General features: G+C 39.4%; 1 protein-coding gene across 4 annotated transcripts in view; it reads right to left on the bottom strand.

Annotated features, from left to right (window-relative positions):
* GATB (glutamyl-tRNA amidotransferase subunit B) overlaps positions 1-13,153 on the bottom strand; it is an 84,477-nt gene extending 71,324 nt beyond the window's left edge. For 3 of the 4 annotated variants that reach the window (XM_058721169.1, XM_058721170.1, XM_058721172.1), the window contains exons 1-2: positions 12,938-13,152; positions 10,654-10,804 (exon numbers count right to left, since the gene is read on the bottom strand). In XM_058721169.1, coding sequence (XP_058577152.1) covers positions 10,654-10,804; positions 12,938-13,113 — 327 coding nt within the window. In that variant the 5' untranslated portion in view covers positions 13,114-13,152. Of the gene's footprint in view, positions 1-10,653; positions 10,805-12,937 lie in introns of all 4 variants that reach the window. The other variant, XM_058721171.1, reaches the window with a different exon arrangement.
* Positions 13,154-18,007: the final 4,854 nt, after the last annotated feature.

Below are 18,007 nucleotides of genomic sequence, written 5' to 3'. Positions count from 1 at the left end.
CATTATAATCAGTATTTGCATGGTGATATGTACAGCTGAGAGCTACCCAGAGCTACAGCTGCTCCCTTAATGGTGGGTCTGGAGAAAGACTAATTAGGTTAGATTTTCTTTTCTCCATTTCTTCTTTGGAATCAGCACTCTTTCCCTCTTTTATCTCTCTCCAGATTTAGATCTCTCACCCAGTGGACACTGTCGTTAGAAACTGTGCATAATATCAGTGTCAATGCTAAATAGTCAATGCCTCTCTGTGCGTCTATCAGCATGTGGATGCACATGTAAACATATTACATACACATCTGTCAATGGTATTATGTTTTGAAATATACACATACCTGCAAAATAACAATGCCTACCAGCAATTCCGATAATGGTGGAATATAGACTGGAAGCTAAGCATGAGTTCTAATCTGACTGGGACACAAAGCAGTTGTGTGACTGTGGTCAAGTCACAACAGCAGCTCTCTCATCTGTAAATTAAAAGGACTAAATTGAATAATTTCCAGGATCTCTTTCTATTCCATTCTCATACTGTTTATAACTTTAAGAAGCTAACAAGCTTCTTACCACTCATGTACTTTGTATTGTAGACCAGATCTCTGTGCAGAGCCTTGTTCTTACTTACAGTAGCAAGTGAATAATCAGGCTTTCTGGGCTACAGCAGATGAGAAGCAATGATTGACAAGTAGAAAATGAGCAAGAAGGGGCTCCTTGAGTCAAATATACTAACAGCAGCTTAAAAAAAGGTGAGGGGTAGATAACTATAATAGCAAGGAAAAAGACTGCAATATGAAACCTAAAAAAAATGGCTTTTACTGTATCTGATCCATTTACTGTAGGATCAGATAGGTTTACACACCTCAATAGCCTTTGAAGGCACCATTATATTACAACACTGACCAATAACTGACGTTGCTGATGACCTTGAGTAATCAAGAGGTTAGCTTATATGTTCAATATACCCTAAACAAAAGTGGGAAAGTATAAAATATACTTCAGAAAGATTCCCATAAAGAGGTTAAAAAATGGCAAAAGGGTTTTAGACACCTAGAACTTTATTTCATATGGACTCCTCATGTATGTGCATGCCATTATATAGAGAAGTATCTATTCACGGTGTTATATACATGTTATATGCAAGGTACTGTCAAGCGTCCCAAGAAAGGTCCACGAACTGCTTTTTGGAAACTTATAATCAAACACATAAATTGCTATAAACAATATACACAAAAAGGATGGTCAATCAACTATACAAAACAAATATATATTGATACAAAGTAGAAGCCTTATTATTAATACAGTCAGACTTCATGTGGGGAATACTGCAGGTAAGACTGCTACCGGGTAGGGGAGGTGAAAATGGTCGTGAAGAGGGAGGCTTTCAAGAATCTACGGAGAGCTGGGAAAAGATCCACGGCAGGGAAGGAGTCAAATGATTCCCATGTGAGGGGAGAGGTCATGCTGCCTACTGAACATGTGAGTCCATCACCCTCATGAATCATCTGAGTTCAGATAGCCAGTTACTGACATCATAAGGCAAGTGTTGGACCATCAGAAGAGTTTAGGAGCTGAAACGGAACTTTTCCACATTTGTGTGTCTGAACTCACAGACACACCACTTTTATAGGGACAAGGGTCATAGGGCAAAACTCCTCACCCCTGGAACACCCTACTTTACAAAAGAAGGAAGGAAAACCATCAAAGTGACTCCGAGAATGACTGGCAAGATTAAAGACTGAGAATATAATGTAATTATAAGTTCTACAGATTACATTAAAGCAAATCATTGAAATGGAAAAATATTTTAATAGAAAACTGTCACATTTTGTCTTCTTAGTCAAATAACTTAACATAATCTAGTATGAATGGACAGAGAGGTAAATATAGATCTGATTATAAATGTATGCATTTAAACACTTCCCTAATGCTGTGTTCTTGAATTTCTATTTCGTTTAGAAGTTTTGAGTTAACAACTTTTATAATTACATTTAGAATTAAGAGTCAGGAAAGCACTTCAGCCTAATGCTCTCTAGAACTAGTCAAGTATTTCTAAATCTATTAGGTCCTTCAAAACAAAAGTTATTACTAGTATCTGCTATGTACAGAGAGCTAGGATATTGACAGCTAACTTTAAATAAATATGCCATAAGAAATTTAAAAATTAAATTAATCTCAAAGTATTTTACAAAGTATTCACATCATCATTTCTTTAAGGGCCAAGATCCCTTATGGTGCAACATGGCATACATGTTCAAGTATGAATCTCTAATATAAAGCATCATCTCTCCATCGTTTGTTAGTTTCCAGAGGGCAGGCATCATCTCAGATATATTGACATCATATCTTTCCCCCTCTTCCATTCTCTTCTTGCTAATAGTAATGCAGTTAACCCTTGAACAACATAGGTTTGAACTGTGCAAGTACACTTATATGTGCAATTTTTCTGACAAATACAGGAGAATATGACAAATAAATTTCCTTTGCTTATAATTTTCTTACTAACATTTTCTTTTCTAGAAGACTTATTATACAAATAACACATAATACATATAATCTACAAAATATGTGTTACTTGACTATTTATGTTATTAGTATGGTTTCTGGTCTACGGCAGGCTATTAGATATGTTCTTGGGGAGTCAAAAGTTATATACGGATTTCTGACTCTGTGCCTCTAACCCCTGTGTTGTTTGGGGGTCAACTGTATATACTCTCGGGCATAAAAGAAAGTTTTGTAAAATATGGTAAACAATCTTCCAGTTTTCATTCCATAGCTGCCAGAGCCAATTCCAAACATCTTTGATATGTAAAACTTCAAATGCTGTTTTAGACAGGTTAACCCTGAGAAAAGAGGAGAATATTCTTGCCTACGTGTGGAAAACAGTTTTTACAGCCCTTTCCCCTGTTCTGGAAACAATAGACATTTACAGTTACTAGGGGGCTCGGTGTTATGTACAGATAAGAGCTTTCAAACAAGGAAAACAAGAGCAGAGTCACTAGTTCTTAATTAATCTAATTGTGGCGCAGCCTGATTATCAGAAGTAGCTATCTACTGGCCATAGCTGAGCAACCTACCAGCTGGCATCAACAGAGGCAGAATGTTCTCTTTGCTTTCTCCTGCATAGGGATTGACACTAGGAGGGGGCAAGCATTTCAAGTAACAGACTGAAGGGTGGGTGGGTCCAAGCAGGTTTGCACAAGCACAAATTTCAAACAAACTTGATGAAATCTCACCCTTACTAGAAACATTAGCAAATTACAAGAGTTGTAACTTTGACATTTTATCAAACAAATATGTTTCCTTTCCTATTGTTCTTCCCATTTCACATCTCATAAAAGTATTGTAAGTAGAGAAATCGAGATGACACTGATAAGTAGGAAATAGTAAACTCTAGGCAGATAACCTAAGATTCGCTTAAGTTCTATAGATGAATAATTATTCAATAAGTTAAGGAAGATCCTATACCAGAGTAAGAGGTTTCACTACGTCAAAGTAATGAGTAAGGCTGAATCCCTGCTAATAAAAACAAAGAATGCTGTCCTTAGTTTAGCTGTAATCCTGCCTATAAGCAAGAAAATGGGCTGAATGACCTTTTCAGTCTGAAGATTTATGATGGGATTCCATATAATTCTAAAACTAACGGTAAAATAAGAAGATAAAATGCCTGTGGTCCTAAGAAACATTCAGAAGAGTCATCAATCAGAATAGGGGCAGGGGGCTGGGGTTGTAACCACTGGTCAAAATAGCAGCCTAAGTGATAGATAGCTGGGAGTACAGATACACTGGGGTTCGAGGGGACATGGTGGATGAAAACAAGTACTATATCTATACACACAGACATTATATAAATGTATAAATTTATAAATACACACACACACACACACACACACACACACACACAGCTAAGTTCAAAAGCCAGAAAGGAAACTGGGGTTCCATGGCAGTAGTGGAGCTTAAAGCCATGTATCACCCAAGGGTCACTATAAGAGATAGGATGGCAAAGGGGTTACAGGTTTGAACCTGGAAGGCAGACTACTGGGTTTGTATCTAGCTTCTCCACTTACTTTCTAATTGGGATGATGACGAGAACTGTCTGATATAGTTATTATGAGATTTAAAAAGGTTAACACATATGAAGAAAGCACCTCGAACAGTCCCTGCCACATACCACGCACTCGGTAAATGTCAGTTGATTTTACTACTATCATTATTGTTCACCAGGCGGAGAGGATACCAGATGTTGGCCACTTAAAGCCCCTCCCCCCCAACCCCCACCCCTGCCCTAGGAGCAAAAGTTGAAGTTGTGAGACACCTGGGGCAGGGAGATGGGAACCACAAAATCCTGGTCCGGGCAGAAAATGTTCTGCCACCAACTGTAGGAGTGGATATGGAACAGGCCGCCTGCCTCAAGGCCAAAGTGAAAAGAAAGTGTTGAGAAATCAGGGCCCCTGGCCCTGTACCTAGCATGGGTGTGGCTTGAATGTTGGCACTATCCAAGCTGAGTGATATTCAGGAGCTGAGAAAGTAACATGGAAACAGTTTGTTTAATAAAGCCTAATGGGCCTTGGTAGAGGCCGCCATGAATTCATCCCGCAGAGATACCTCCACAATCCAGGATAGAGTCTTCAAGTGGAAAAATCATACTGAGTACTGAGCAGAATAAATAAAAACAAATCCACACCTAGACATGTCCTGGCTACAGCTATCAGAGAAAAAAATCAGATTACTTACAAAGGATGCAGACTTCTCATCAGCAATAATAGATGCCTGAGGACAATGGAATCATGTCTTCAGTGTGCTGAGGGGAAATAACTGTCAACTTAGAATTCTGTGCTATCATTCAAGAGCTAGAAACGACTGGAGGCACAGAAAAACTGAGAGACTGAATCACCCACAGACCCAGAATGCAAGGGATACTGACTCAGGCAGGAAAGAGCTCCAAAAAGGAGTGTGAGATGTAAGAAACAGTGTTTGCTAGGAAAGGGAAAAACCAGATGGGAGATTCCTCAACCTTCCACAACCCAAACTAAAAAGTTGCCTTTACACATGGGTTGGAGGGACCATCTTCCGCGAGATTACAGATGGAAAGCTGTCTTTCTTCCTGTGCTCTGAAGATACTTCTTGCTTTCTCAGGAACCTGATTCTATCAATAATTTCCTCTTATCTATATGTTACTCCTTCACAACTAACTTTTAGTTGTTTAACAATTTATTACAGGCAGGTATTTTGAAATAATTTATAATGAAAACCAGCAGCTCTTGCTGCCCTCACCCGCCAGTCCTGTTCCCTGGCAGCACCACTTTCAGATCTTTGAGCTGTCTTGTCATATTTATCTTCCTATTTTTAAGTAATATGCAGTGCCAGGGGACCTTTGGAAAAATCCATCACCTGCTGGCCAAGGCTGCTGGCCATTTGCCAAGTGACAATCCTTCCTTCATCTGGGAAAAAGACAGAGTTGATAGCTGTCCTAATGACACAGTGTTCTTGTTTTAGAACATGGAGCCCCATGACTTGGCCAATTTCATTCCTATGAGATAATTTTTTTTTTTAGTGTTTATTTATTTTGAAAGAGAGAGAGACAGGGAGAGCGAGAGACCGCGAGCGCACAAGCAGGAGAGGTGCAGAGGGACAGGGAGGGAGAATCCCAAACAGGTTCTGCATTATCAGCATGCGGCCCGACATGGGGCTCAAACCCACAAACCTGAGCCAAAACCAAAAGTCGGACGCCTGACTGAACCACCCAGGTGTCCCCCAGGAGATAATTTAAATAAAGTTATAAGGCAAGATATTTTGCAGTATTTTTATCTTACTTTGCCTCTTAGAATTTACCCATGCTTTCTATTTTACTACATTTCTATTCAGGAACAAAATATGCCACTCTTCAGTCCAATCCCATGGTGAGCTGAGTAATGTTAAAGTCCAAAAAGTCAAACTGGTAGGTAGGTAGGTCACTTCACCTCCAGGAAAGCACACACTCCCACGACATGCATAAATTTGGGTATGAATAATCTAGAATATAGATGAGCCTGTTCCTCCTAAAAGCATGGTAAGGATGGGAATCACAGGTAGGGAGTGTGGCGGGGAGTCTGTCACTATTTGGACTTTGGGTACAAAAAAGATATTTCACTAGCAGAAGGCTGAGAAACCAGCAGAGGTTAATATTTGATTACTTAATATTACTTTTACATAAAATTTCTTAATACGTCATTGAAAACCCCTTTGAGTAATCTGTCTCTTGAGAACTCTAAATTTTTCACTCATTGCCTTATTTGTAAAAATTAAAAAAAAAAAAAAAGAATAAAAGCCAAAAAAACAAAAACAAAAACCAATCTACCAACTTAGGGCATGGAAAGCAGAAAGGGGCCTCCCTGAATCTGTGACCAAAACTAGAGTATATTCTTACTTTTTTCTTGCCTTATCAATTTGGAATGTGACTTCTGATAATGGTAGATAAGAATTTAGTTCTTTTATTTCCCCAAATCCTAGTTATATCAGCTTTTGTTAAATCAGTAGTTGGTTCTTCTATTATTATTAAGTAAATGGGTTTCTCGGCTAAGCTGTTAAGTATACTATGATCACATTTCCTTTCTTGAACACTGTGTGTTTTTTGGAGTTGACAAGTCTTTATTTCATTATTTGCTTCATATTTTTCACTTTACTTATTGCTTATTATTCTCAAAGACTCTATATGTAAAATCTTGTATCTACACAAACATTAGATATTTGCTATTCCCACCCAGCTACCCATTCTTTCTCGAAATGGCTCTGTTCTGGAGCCATCCATCCTGCTGTCCCACCAGATTCCCTGGGGCCTGCTGCAGGGCTGGCAATCTGGAACCTCTCCATTACTCCAGTAGGTTTTCATGATAGTAAAATGCCAAGTTTTTGAGAACCTGTCTGAAAATATTATTATTCTACTGTCACAGTTGATAGTGGATACAGAATTCTAAATTAGAATCATTTTTTTCTAAGATTTTTTTTAAGATACCATTTCATTCTCTTCCAGGTTTAAGCACTGCTTCTAAGAATTCTGATGACTTTATGGGGTGCCTGGGTGGCCCAGTCCGTTAAGCATCTGACTCTTGATCTTGGCTCACATCATGATCCCACGGTTTGTGAGTTTGAGCCCTGCCTTGGGCTGTATGCTGACAGCAAGGAGCCTGCTTAGAATTCTTTCTCTTTCTCTCTCTGCTCCTCTCCCACTCATTCTCTCTCTCTCTCAAAATAAATAAACCTTTAAAAATTAAAAAAAAATAGAAGTCTGATGACTTTCTGATTCCCAGGCCTTTGCATGTGACCTTTCTTTTCTTTTTTATGTAAGTTCCAGTATCTTACCTCTATCCCAGGCTCCTACACTTCACGATGACATGCCTGTATGTGAGACTCTTTTTGTTCCTCGCACTGGGTCCTTGGCAGGCCCTTCCCATTTGAAGATTCAGGTCCTTCCGTTCTGGGAAATGAATCTGTGTTATTTGATAGTTTCTTCTGGTCTATGGTCTCTCTTCTGTCTTCTGGAACTTCTATGAATCAGATGTTGGACATCCTAGACTGATTCTCTAATCTTCTAATTTTATCCCCAACTGTCCAATTCACTGTATTTGTGTTACACTTTTTGGAAGATTTTCTTAACTTTATCTTCTAACTCTTCTGGATTCTTTTGTCATCATAATTTTAATTTCTTGGAGCTTTAGTTCTAATTATTTTTAAAAAGTACTATCATGCTCTTATCTCAAAGGTGCAGCTACCTTTTTTACTTGAGGATATTTATAAAAGCTTTTAATTTTTAAGGTATTCTTTTACCCTGTGCATTATCTGCTGCCTCTTATTTCTTTTAGTCTTTTTATTTGGGGCTGTCTCCATTATGTAGGAGAATTTCCTCAAAAGTCTAGTGATTTTTGGCTATCGGTCTATATTTTGAAGTAGGGTACTAAAATGCTGATTACAAGTTCAACGTAAGTATCCAGGACTTGTTGACCGGTGGCCTGCATTCTAGGATGATCAGGTGACCAGGCAGTTTTGTTTAAAGAGACCCCTACCACTCCAAGTTTCAGTATCTGAAGCTCTTCGTTCCAGGGACATGTAATCTCCAAACAAGTTCCTGCAGATTCCTGCTTGGGGAAGGGGAGTGATGGCTATACAAGGTTGCCTGAGGTCCCCAAACAGTGTAGAAAAAAGCACTGGGCAGGCCCTGGAGTCTAGAGTGTAGACAATCTCTAACATCAGTGCCTTTCCTCTGCCTGGGGTTCCCAGGGAGAATGTGTTACCAGTTGAATTTTTCCTAAAACTATAGATTCCTGTGGGGGGTGGGGCAGCTACAGAGGGTCAGGGGAGAGGACCTTAAGTCTAACTGCTCCATATCCGGATTCAGAATCAATCCCTTGTTTCCACCTCTCCCTGGCCTTCCACAATAATTAAGGATCCCATATCCTGACCACTTCTGAGGCTATGAAGGGCATGCCATCTCACTCCTCACTAGTGGCCCTTTCTTGGGTTATACTTAATTCAGCTCTGCTAAGTCAGTCCCTCCTCCATCTACCATCTCTCATGTATTCTGGTCTCCCATTCTCTTATAGGTTTATAACTTTTAAATTCTTTTACTGTAATTTCAGTGGGGTTTCTTTGGGGTAGGGAGAGAGACCGATTACAATGCATATGTTCAAGCCTCTTTAACTGTTTTTAGCTCTTCTTCATTGGTTCCTCATCAGCATTTTTAAAAATTTTATTTTATTGCAGTAAGAATACTTATGATGAAATCTACCTTCTTTACACAGTTTTTAAGTATGGAATATCTTATTGTTGACTATAAGTCATATGTATTTAAGTATTCTCAAATCTCTCCAATATTAAGAAAAACAGGACTAATAAAAATTTTGCCCTTGATTTCATGTCTGCTTTCACCCACTTAAATGTCCCAAACACCTTCAATGTTTTCTTGCTATGCTTATCACTGGGCAAGCACCTTCTTCTTTGGTGTATAGCAAGAAGTCTTTCAAAGCATGTTCACATTTTAGTTATTTTAAATTGTCTCTAATACTTGACCACATTTAGCCACAAATGAAAGCCTATTTACAGAAAACATACCTATCTGCAAATAGATCTATTTCTAAATGTGAACTATAATAAATACTTTGTTGGATTCTGTATTCCCAGCTGCAAAAACCTAGAAAGAAATCAGAGGTTATGTGTAGCCTCTTGATAATGAACTACCATATGGTGAAAAAAAGTTTTGAGCTCAGAAGGAAAAAAGGAGAGGTGTTATGATGAACTGCTTTCCATCTCACTTGTCTGAACAGATATTACTCTATTTCTACTATATCTGCATCTCTGCCCAAACAGGAACTCATACGTTTGTAACTGAAAAATTGTCTCTTCCCAAACAAAAATTATTTTTCCACAGACAGATACTCTAAGCCGGAGGGAGGGAGGGACAGACATCCCTTTATCTGTCTTTCCTCCAGAAAGACCCAACAGCAAATCAAAGGTGAGCCTGGATAGGGTTTGCAGGGATGGGAGTCCTCCACAACAAAAAGCACAAGTAAGAGACACTGCCCAGTAGAATCAAAGCCCTGGGTATAGCAGGCACATTGGAGGCACTGCCCATAACCTTCTACTCTGGACAGTGACTCTGAGAAAAGTAAACCTCCATCTCTGCAAGTCTGCCAATGGTCACATCAACCAGCTTTCACTTGTATTCACATGTTAGACAGTGCAGAATTCACCCATCCTTCCCTCTCCCTGCCAGTTCCCACCATCTATCTATACACACTCCCTCCAAGGATGGCAGGAAATCCCACACCCAGTCGATATTGTATGTCCCGCACAGACTATGATTTATTGATTACCTCAAATATTCATATTGTTCCTTCCATCCTTTTCTTAAAAATCCAGTTAACTGTATGAAATTATATGATAACAATCTTGCTGCCTGAGTACACTGGACCTAGTCATTCCCTGGGTTTAAGTGAAAGTGAGTAAATAAGTAGTTAATTCAATGTATACTGTGGTTGACTTTTTCTACTATTGACCACTTAATTTTTCAATAATCACAATCATTATGAACCTTACACTATAATATCATGTGACATATGTTGTTTTCCGTGACCAGACGCCTTCTCCTCCTTCATTTACCTAACTCTTATCTGGCTTCTCAGATACCTCAGACACCACCTGTTTCAACAAGCTTTCCAATCATACTCATACCCCAATTTCTCACAATAATCCTTCTCTTACAAAATTAGATGTCCCCACTCTGGGTTCCAAAACCATGTCCTTCATATCACCTTCACAGGCATAATCACACACTACTCTACTTGTTTATAAGACACTTCTCCCCACCTAGTCTTTAAACTCCTCAAAGGCAAGGAATGCCACTCATCTTTATGTTCCAGTTCATAGCACAGGGTCTGGTATTTAGTAGACATTTTAAAATGTGTGTGAAATGAGTGAATACATGTATGAATAAATGGATGACATTTAGATTTAGAAACAGAATTACAGAGATGGGTCTTTAGAAAACATTTAGTTCATCCTACTTCACTCCAAATCCCTAAACAAGTACTAAGAATTGTGCCAAGATGTTAAAACAAGGAAATCATTATCTACGTCCAATAAAACATAAGCATTTTCTAATGAAATATGATTAAACAAAAACCTTACCGGCAGAGTTCCAGGCAGAGAAGCATCAAAAAAAGATACCAAAGAATTTGGAGGTGCTGCAAAGTGGACTTGAGATCCAGAGAAGAGTTTAGAGTTGGAGGCAATCTGGGCATGAATTTCCAAACCTACCACAGCTGCCCATTTGTGTTCACTAAAGAGAAAAAAATAATGGTTAAGAAGTAGTTGGATCTGCAACTATGCATGAATTTCTACAACCCTAAACCATACGTATTAATTTCATATTTTTTAACTTATTAAAATTTTAGATCCTTATATTTAAAAATATGTCATATTGTATTGATCACTGAATCAAAAGCAATCCATAATGAACATCTACAAGACCAGCAAGATAAAATGCATTTACAACATGGCATAAGGAAACTCATTGTACAGAGGAAGGTGATGAAGGGACAATTTGGCATCCTGAAACAATTTAGAAATGGGCATCACGTGACATCTGCTTGGCTGACTTCAGTGAAAAGCAGCATTTTCTACTTTAACTGTCCTTTCCCAATTAATGACTCAGTAAATGAAAGCTGATCTTGCAAATATTTTAGAATTAACATAAACATTATGCTTTTACTTCTAGAGAAGTAATGATAAATAGTTGTATATCTTATTTAAAAAGGAAGGGAAATTCTCCATCATGCTTTGAATTCATTTTATAACAATGGCTTGCAAGTAAAATGGTAAGAGTGACACAGATATAATAAATCATCACTAAATCATACTCTTCCTGGGAATTTTGTGCAAATGAAAACATTAAACTGTAAGATGTGGCTTTGTTTTTTTTCAATTCCCCAGATACAGTTTCAGGTTCCTGTTTGTTTATGCTTGATTGCTATCAAAATCTAAGAAGCTGTTAAATGCTATAATAATCTCTATCTGGCCACCCCTACTCTATTGGGTCTATATGAGCATTCCATACACAAATCTCTCCAGGTTCTTGTAAATGTGCTTATTCCTTCTGAAATCATACATCCTGGACAATGCATGTTTATACATACTCCTCCCATGTTCTGTTCCTATTCTGCTTTGCTCCCAAGCAATTTCCTATATTATCTAGGTTTTTGTTGGCATGTATTGGGTTTTGTTCCAATCATTTCAACACAAGTTCTCTATCTATAGTACTGTGAGAAGATTAAGTCCTTCCTTTTAAAGTTTGGAAGCGCTGCCTGCTACTGAGAGGAATTAAATGAAAAACTCATCAGGGGCGCCTGGGTGGCGCAGTCGGTTAAGCGTCCGACTTCAGCCAGGTCACGATCTCGCGCTCCGTGAGTTCGAGCCCCGCGTCAGGCTCTGGGCTGATGGCTCGGAGCCTGGAGCCTGTTTCCGATTCTGTGTCTCCCTCTCTCTCTGCCCCTCCCCCGTTCGTGCTCTTTCTCTCTCTGTCCCAAAAATAAATAAAAAACGTTGAAAAAAAAAAAAAAGAAAAACTCATCAGAAAGTCTGCATTTGCTAAAACATTACTCAAAAGTTTTTTTTTTTTTAAGTTTCATTACATGACAGAAAAAAATACTTTCCATTTACAGTCGGACGATCTAATTTATAAAAGGAATAGAAGCTGAACGTTTCTGGACATTTTCCTTCTGTCGCTCGAACAGAAAAGCAAATATAATGCCAACTTAACTGTCTCAAAGGATATAGTGATTACCAAACACGTGCCTTCTGTTTCTGTATTTAAAAAGAAACTACTTAAGTCTTATAAAGTATAAACAGCTGTTTAGAGGCTATTTAACAAAAGAAGCAAAGCTCTCTAATCAGAAGGAAGATCTCTTGTATTGGCTACATCCTCCATCCATCCTTGTATTGGCTACATTAAACACCTCCACAGATAGGTGGAGTTTTCTGACAATATTAAGCCACCACCATCCAGAGCTTGGAGGTAAAGGATCCCTCTCTACTTTGAAAACACTTCTCCCACAGTAGTGCTAAATAAATGTCAGCTAAATAAGATCCCGCTTATTGTCACGGACCCCACTGGTAGTGCTATTAGTAAGGTGACTGAATCCACACTTCGGTGTGTGTAGTTTTACATTCAAGAAAACACCTGCGATTTTACACTCACGAATTCCTCAAATATGCTTATCTATTTGATGACTTAGTGTGGAGGCGAGGCTGACAGAGGGCTCGTGTTGCTCTTTCATTTAGGTTTCAGGCTATAGTCCAACCCCCCCGCCCACAAAACGTCTAGACTGAAGCCAGGCTGTAGTGGCCACCACCTCCCCACTCCGGCAGTTCCACCTCACACCTAAGTGGGCAGTAATGGTATGAAATAGTATACCCTTTCCTTGACTTCTGGGCCGTGAGGAGGGGCTGCTGAGCCACGAAGCTCTGTCCCCTTTTCCCGCTGGACGTGAACCCAGTCGCGGCCCCTCTTCCGTGGCGAGAACCGCTGTCAATGCAGGCTAAAGCCCAACACCTTCCAAGGCAGCACCCGCGCAGCATGGGCGCCGCCATTGCCCCGCCAGAGTCCTGGTCAGGTGACACAGCTTTCCTCTGCCGCGAGGCTCTCTGGGAAGCGTAGTTCTAGAAATGGATAAAACTCCTTAGCCTCACACCGGAAGACTACTATTCCCAGTGAGCACTGCTACGCGAAGGCTGCCGGAACTCTGGCGGGGAGGGGAGGGAAGGAGAACTAGAGGAGAGGGTGGGAGGGCTTCTGGGTCGGGAGGTGTGACTCCTCCTAGCGGGGAGTTGGAGAGGTTTGTGGCTGGGAGTGCCTCGATGAGTTTGAGTAAGAGCAGGTGGTGCCGGAGTTCCAAAGCTAAGAAACCTGGGCGGGATCTTATACCTCAGTTAACCTTAACAGCTGAAGTAAATGAACTTGGCATCTCCGCGAAGACTTCCTGAGGTTCCAAATTCACTCAGTTATTTTCTCTATTTACTCTGCCCGTTCACACACTAATTTGTGCATTAATGCCACGAATACTCACTTGGGTGCCTACTTATATGCCAGGCACAGTTCTTAGGCACTGACGATAAAGGAACGAGGAAGACATTTACGTCCACTATTCTCGTGGAACTTACGTTATGGGGAGAGGAGCTATACAGAAAAGTTAACAAAACTAGGATACTTTCATGTAGGTAATAAGTGCTGTATTTAAGGAGAGGTGCTTGGAGACAAACAGACCTAGATTGTACCTTCAGGTACATTTTTATTTTCCTTTTTGTTCTTGCTGAGTATTTGAAACACTTTTTCTTACATGAGAAAAAGCCTTAATAGATACCATCATCCCAAAGGACTTCTTTGAAACTCAAACCCTTTCTGAAACTCTCACTGATTTCTTGTGTTTGAGCACACAATTCAGAACATTCAGCCATTCTGTATTATTCACCCTATTTTAATTCTCTATATAGTGCTTATTATGACTATCTGATGTTTATCTTCTGTCTCCACAAGCTCCTTGAGAATGGGGAATTTGTCTTATTCAACAAAGTGTTATCAGAGTACAAAGTAGACCCCTTAAAAATATTTGTTGAATGAAGTAGTGCAGTGTGGAAAATGTGTTTGACAAAGAATGGAGTGGATGCCCTTTAGAGTAGTAGTTGTTTAGGAGGGGGATGATGAAATAGTGTGGTGGTGGAGGCAAAGAGAAATTGACCTATGTGAGATAGATTTAGGAGGTAAGACTGAAGGACTTGGTGATGGATTAGATATGGTGGTGATAGAATAGGTGGGGTCAAGTAACTCCTGAATTCCTGGCTTGTGAAAATGGATGGCTGGTGGAGTTATTCACTGAGATAAAGAAACTAGAAAAGAAATAGGTTTGCAGGAAAACATGATTTTGGTTGCCTTGGAGACATACAAGAGAAGTCAAGTAGGCATCATGGATGCCTGACTTTGAGTATGGAGTAGGGAAAAAGCTGCATACTCTGCATACCTCCCACTGGTAGATTTTCAATTATTGATAAATAACCTATTGATTAGACAGCTTTAACCTATGATCCATTTCCACCAATACTTTTGTACAACTGTGGTATTTTATGCAGTTTAATCCCTCTTTGGAGGCAATTTTAGTCATTCTCTTCAAAATGTCATTATTTACTTTTTCCATCTTTTCTGTTTTTCCATATCATTGATCCAAATTGCTACACTGGAAGTAGTTATTCATGACCAAAATGAAAATGAGAGAAATGACAGAGACTGCAAAGTAGAGGAATAGATTTGTTCCAAAAGTCATGGTTAATTATTGACCTTTCTATCAGGTTCAGATCACTCTTCAGATTCATTAGTATCTCTCCTTTGAATTTCCATATTGCCCACCTTTTCTTTAGGTAAGTTTGTTTTCTCTTTCTCATTTAGTGCCTCAGATTTTTCTGGCCTAGATGGGGTGTCAGGGCAGTTGCTTCTGATCACAGCATGGTTCCATCTTTGATAGGAATGTAGAGGAAAGGGGAATCCTGTATCTCAGAAGTGAGCACAGGCATCTTTTAGCAAAAGAACAGCGGGATCCTTGCTACCTTACCACTGGTAATGAGCATACTTAGGCAATTCATTCCCTAACACGAAGTGTTGGGGGTGTTTTGAAAACTACCATAAGAGAGAGCAGCACACTACTAGTGAAAATACTCATTTTATGGGCAAAATGCACATCTTTGTTTAGGAAGCAGTATTATACAGTGATAGCATGTCACTTCAGAGGCTCCTGCCCTACCACTAGAGGGAGAGAAAATCCTCTGCATGCAAGTATATTTGATTCCTTTCCCAAATGGAAACCTTCCAGTCGGATGCATATTACATAGCCCTTTCAAAATCCTGCAAGAGCGCTGGTTCCCTTCTCCCCCAAGATTATGTGTCATTTCCAGAAGTGCCCATTGGTTTCCTCAAGCATGGTCTGGTGTCTAGGAGGGCACTGTCTTCCAAGCACCCCTCCTGTTAGTCAGATGCTCCTTAGTTAGTAGGTGCTCCCACCCAACCTCCTACCATGGGACCATTTCTTACCTTCCTCCTGCATGCCAAATCTGTTATCTGTCAGAACTCTTACTGACAGCACTCTAGCAGAGAGAGCTATTTTGGTTCCACCAAAAAGGTGGCTGTCATTTGGAAGACAGAGATTTTCATTTTCAAGAAGCTCAGAAGGTAGCAGGACAGGGTTTCTAGCAAAAACATTTTCTTAGGGAGAGTTTCTCAGCTCTTATTTTATTCACATAATTGACACAGTACAAATAAATTTAGAACAAGTTTTAAAAAAGATATGTAAGCCAGAGCAGGATTTTTGAGTTGTTACTTATAAATGGCAATAGTTAGAAAGTATGTCTAAAATAGCATGCTTGGTTTTGTTTAGTATTCTTCAGAGAGTCTTTGAATGTCAGAGTTGGATCAGACTGGCTTACCCCTGGGTTTGACTCAAAATCTCCAGGTATCTATGTAAACACATTGATTTTTTTAAACATAAATCATCACCCCCAAATCTAAGTTGTGTTTGACTGTAATCGCTCCCTTTCTCATCCTTCTATTGGCTTGGGATGAGCGAAATGGTGTGAAAACATGGTGTCCTAGGATTTATGACTGCATGACTAATATGGGTACAATGTGAGAGGATGGTGCAAGTGGTTCTAATTTTTTAGAACCACTTGCATCATTTTTCACAATGAAGTAAACGATTTTAGTGGAAACATTAAAATTCCAAGTAGAATTTAAAGGAGATAGTTTCCACTATTCACTTTGATAACGTATCACAGCAATGTATCTCAAAATTTCTTTGTATATAATTTTGAAACTTCAAGTTGCGTTAACCAATTTATTCTTCGATAGCTACTTTTTCCTGTGCTTTAAAGACGTTTAGCAGACTGATAAACAAAATGCCCCTTGTTGTCTAATGGAGCTGGCTGTAGTATTTCTTAACACAGTTGTGAGTTTAGTTCCTCTGTGGGACTATTAGTTTCTATCTGTTCCATGGCTTTAGTGCCCAGCCTGCTCTCTTAAATTTTGTGTTATGTGGTAAGGAGGAAGGGTAGCTAGGTAAGTATACATTCTCTAAGAAAAAAAAAATTAGAATGATGTACATATGACAGAAATTGACAGCATTATTTTCATGTAAGAAGAACACTGGCACTAGAAGGAAGAAGTCCTGTTTTTGAAAAGACATTCTGAAAATAGAAGTATCCTTCTTAGAAAAACCACATTTTAAGATCCAGTTAGGTGTCATTAGGGGAAGAAGAAAGACGGAATAGGTACATGCTGGACAATTGGGAGAACAGGATTCATTTCCTTTTATTTTTACCATTAAGTCTTGATTCTGATAAAATACTGATGTGAAGGGAACAATTGCTTTCTCTAGAAGATTGCTTCAGGGCAAAGAAATCTATAACTTTTTCTTCCTTTCCAAGGCAGGGAAATAGAACACCCTGTCCAATGTCTTTGTAGAGATGAAGTGCCATCTGGGGAAGATGAGTCTAGAGCATAGCTGCTAATAGGCTTGCCTGGCCCATAAACTGTAATCTCTCCACTGGCTTTCCTTGTTTCTGGTCTCAAGGGACGGTTTGCTGTTTCCCCCGTCCTTTTCTAGAAATCTGACTAATCCTGGAAGCAAAGAGAAATTGTGTGTAAGAAAGAAGTTCCACCTCTACATATCCCCATGACTCACCATTTACTTGAGAGAAGAGACTCCTGAGTCACAAGTAATGGGTTGTAGAACATGTTAAACACTGAGTCCCTGTAAACTATGTTCGGCATGTGGTAAGATTCCTGCTATGCACTAAGAAGCTGTCTCTTTTCTGTTTTGAAATTGGGTCTTTACCCTTCAAAGTTGCAGAGCTTATACACACACACACACACACACACACACACACACACACACACATTCTGAGTAATATCTTATTTCCAGATCATGTGCTTATAATGATGAACAGCTTTTAAATTTCAAAACAGATGATTTTTTTTGTATGTCAGATGGTTCTCTTGATTTTAAGTCTGAAGATTTTAAGGAGTAAAGTATGAATTTTAAGAACTACTCCACCAAAGACACAGGAACTCTGATGACAATTTTCCCTGAGTGAATGAAATCCTACTTGCTAATCGAAGGGAAGACGTATCAGACTCCACCAGGGTGGTATAGAAGAGAACAGAAAGGCTTATCTTACACATCCCGCCAGGTAATCCGTGTCATTACCTGTGAGTATCTGGACTGGGATCTCTACATCTAGGCTGCCCTTGAACCAAGAATGGATGGGCTGCACAAAGCAATAAAAGCTGAAGTCTTGTTGGTGGCAGAGCCTTCAGGGCTCGCCACGGTTTAATGTATGGCCGTTGAGAGGAGATTTAGGGCTCCATGAAGAGGTGCCAGATTGAATTAAAATCAAGCAGCTCAATTCAAACACATTAGCAATCAAATGATACAACTACTGAGAT

Source organism: Neofelis nebulosa, chromosome 3 (genome assembly GCF_028018385.1).
Source record: "Neofelis nebulosa isolate mNeoNeb1 chromosome 3, mNeoNeb1.pri, whole genome shotgun sequence".
Classification (NCBI taxonomy): domain Eukaryota; kingdom Metazoa; phylum Chordata; class Mammalia; order Carnivora; family Felidae; genus Neofelis; species Neofelis nebulosa.
This window is presented reverse-complemented; position numbering and strand designations above follow the sequence as displayed.